General features: G+C 43.9%; 1 protein-coding gene across 1 annotated transcript in view; it reads left to right on the forward strand.

The window, feature by feature from the left end:
- The window catches only part of LOC104999973 (glycerol kinase-like), a 79,239-nt gene that overhangs the window by 70,413 nt on the left and 7,868 nt on the right, over window positions 1–958 (forward strand). The window contains exons 18-19 of the mRNA XM_010855604.1: window positions 591–711; window positions 821–958. Of these exons, the coding sequence (XP_010853906.1) occupies window positions 591–711; window positions 821–958 (259 nt within the window). The remainder of the gene's footprint in view (window positions 1–590; window positions 712–820) is intronic.

Raw genomic sequence — 958 nt, forward strand, 5'->3', positions numbered from 1 at the left:
CTCAATCTTCCCAGCATAATCAGAAATTAAGCCTGGGGACTTCCCTAGCAGTCCAGTGATTAAGCCTTCATGTTTCCACTGCAGTGGGCACGGGTTCCATCCCAGGTCAGGGAACTAAGATCCCATGGGCTGCACAGTAAGGCCAAAAGAACAAAAAAATTTAATTAAGCCTGCCTAAACAGTAATGTAATAAATGCAAGTTTGTTTTCTTTTCCCAGCTGTCATTACTCTCTAAGTTCCTGTTAGCTGCTGGGCACTGGGCATTTTACAGTTGAGGGGATGCTGAGCGACACATATTAGGCAAAGGATTTGAACAGCAGCACAAACATAGACACCACGGCAGGAAATCAGGGTGCAAAATAGAGTTGTCTGGCTTGCCTGGATATAGAGGTGAGTGCAGAGGAGTGTTAAGAGAAAAGTTTGGTGGTAACCAGACCAAGGAAGACCTAGAAGAAATCTCTTTTTTCCTTCTGTAGGCTTTGGGGAGCTTTTGCGTGTTTTTAAGTAGAAGATGACTATTTTCTGAGATATTACTGTGTGGTACTTTGATGATGTTCATTGCATTGTTTTTTTTTTTTTTTTTTTTTCAGATTTTGGACGCCATGAACCGTGACTGTGGAATTCCACTCAGCCATTTGCAGGTAGATGGTGGAATGACCAACAACAAAATCCTTATGCAGTTACAAGCAGACATTCTGTATATTCCAGTAGGTCAGTAAGCCCTCATTCCTTCAAACCCCAACAGTCAAGTTTTTTTTGAAGAACTGATTTTTCAGGCATATGTAATTGCTAAGATAGTGATGTTGTTCTCTCCCCTCAGTGAAACCATCCATGCCTGAAACAACTGCTCTGGGAGCCGCCATGGCTGCAGGGGCTGCAGAAGGGGTTGGCGTCTGGAGTCTGGAGCCTGAGGACTTGTCGGCTGTCACAATGGAGCGATTTGAACCTCAGATCAACG

The sequence above is a fragment of the Bison bison genome, unplaced genomic scaffold (genome assembly GCF_000754665.1).
Source record: "Bison bison bison isolate TAMUID 2011002044 unplaced genomic scaffold, Bison_UMD1.0 scf7180017864366, whole genome shotgun sequence".
Lineage (NCBI taxonomy): Eukaryota > Metazoa > Chordata > Mammalia > Artiodactyla > Bovidae > Bison > Bison bison.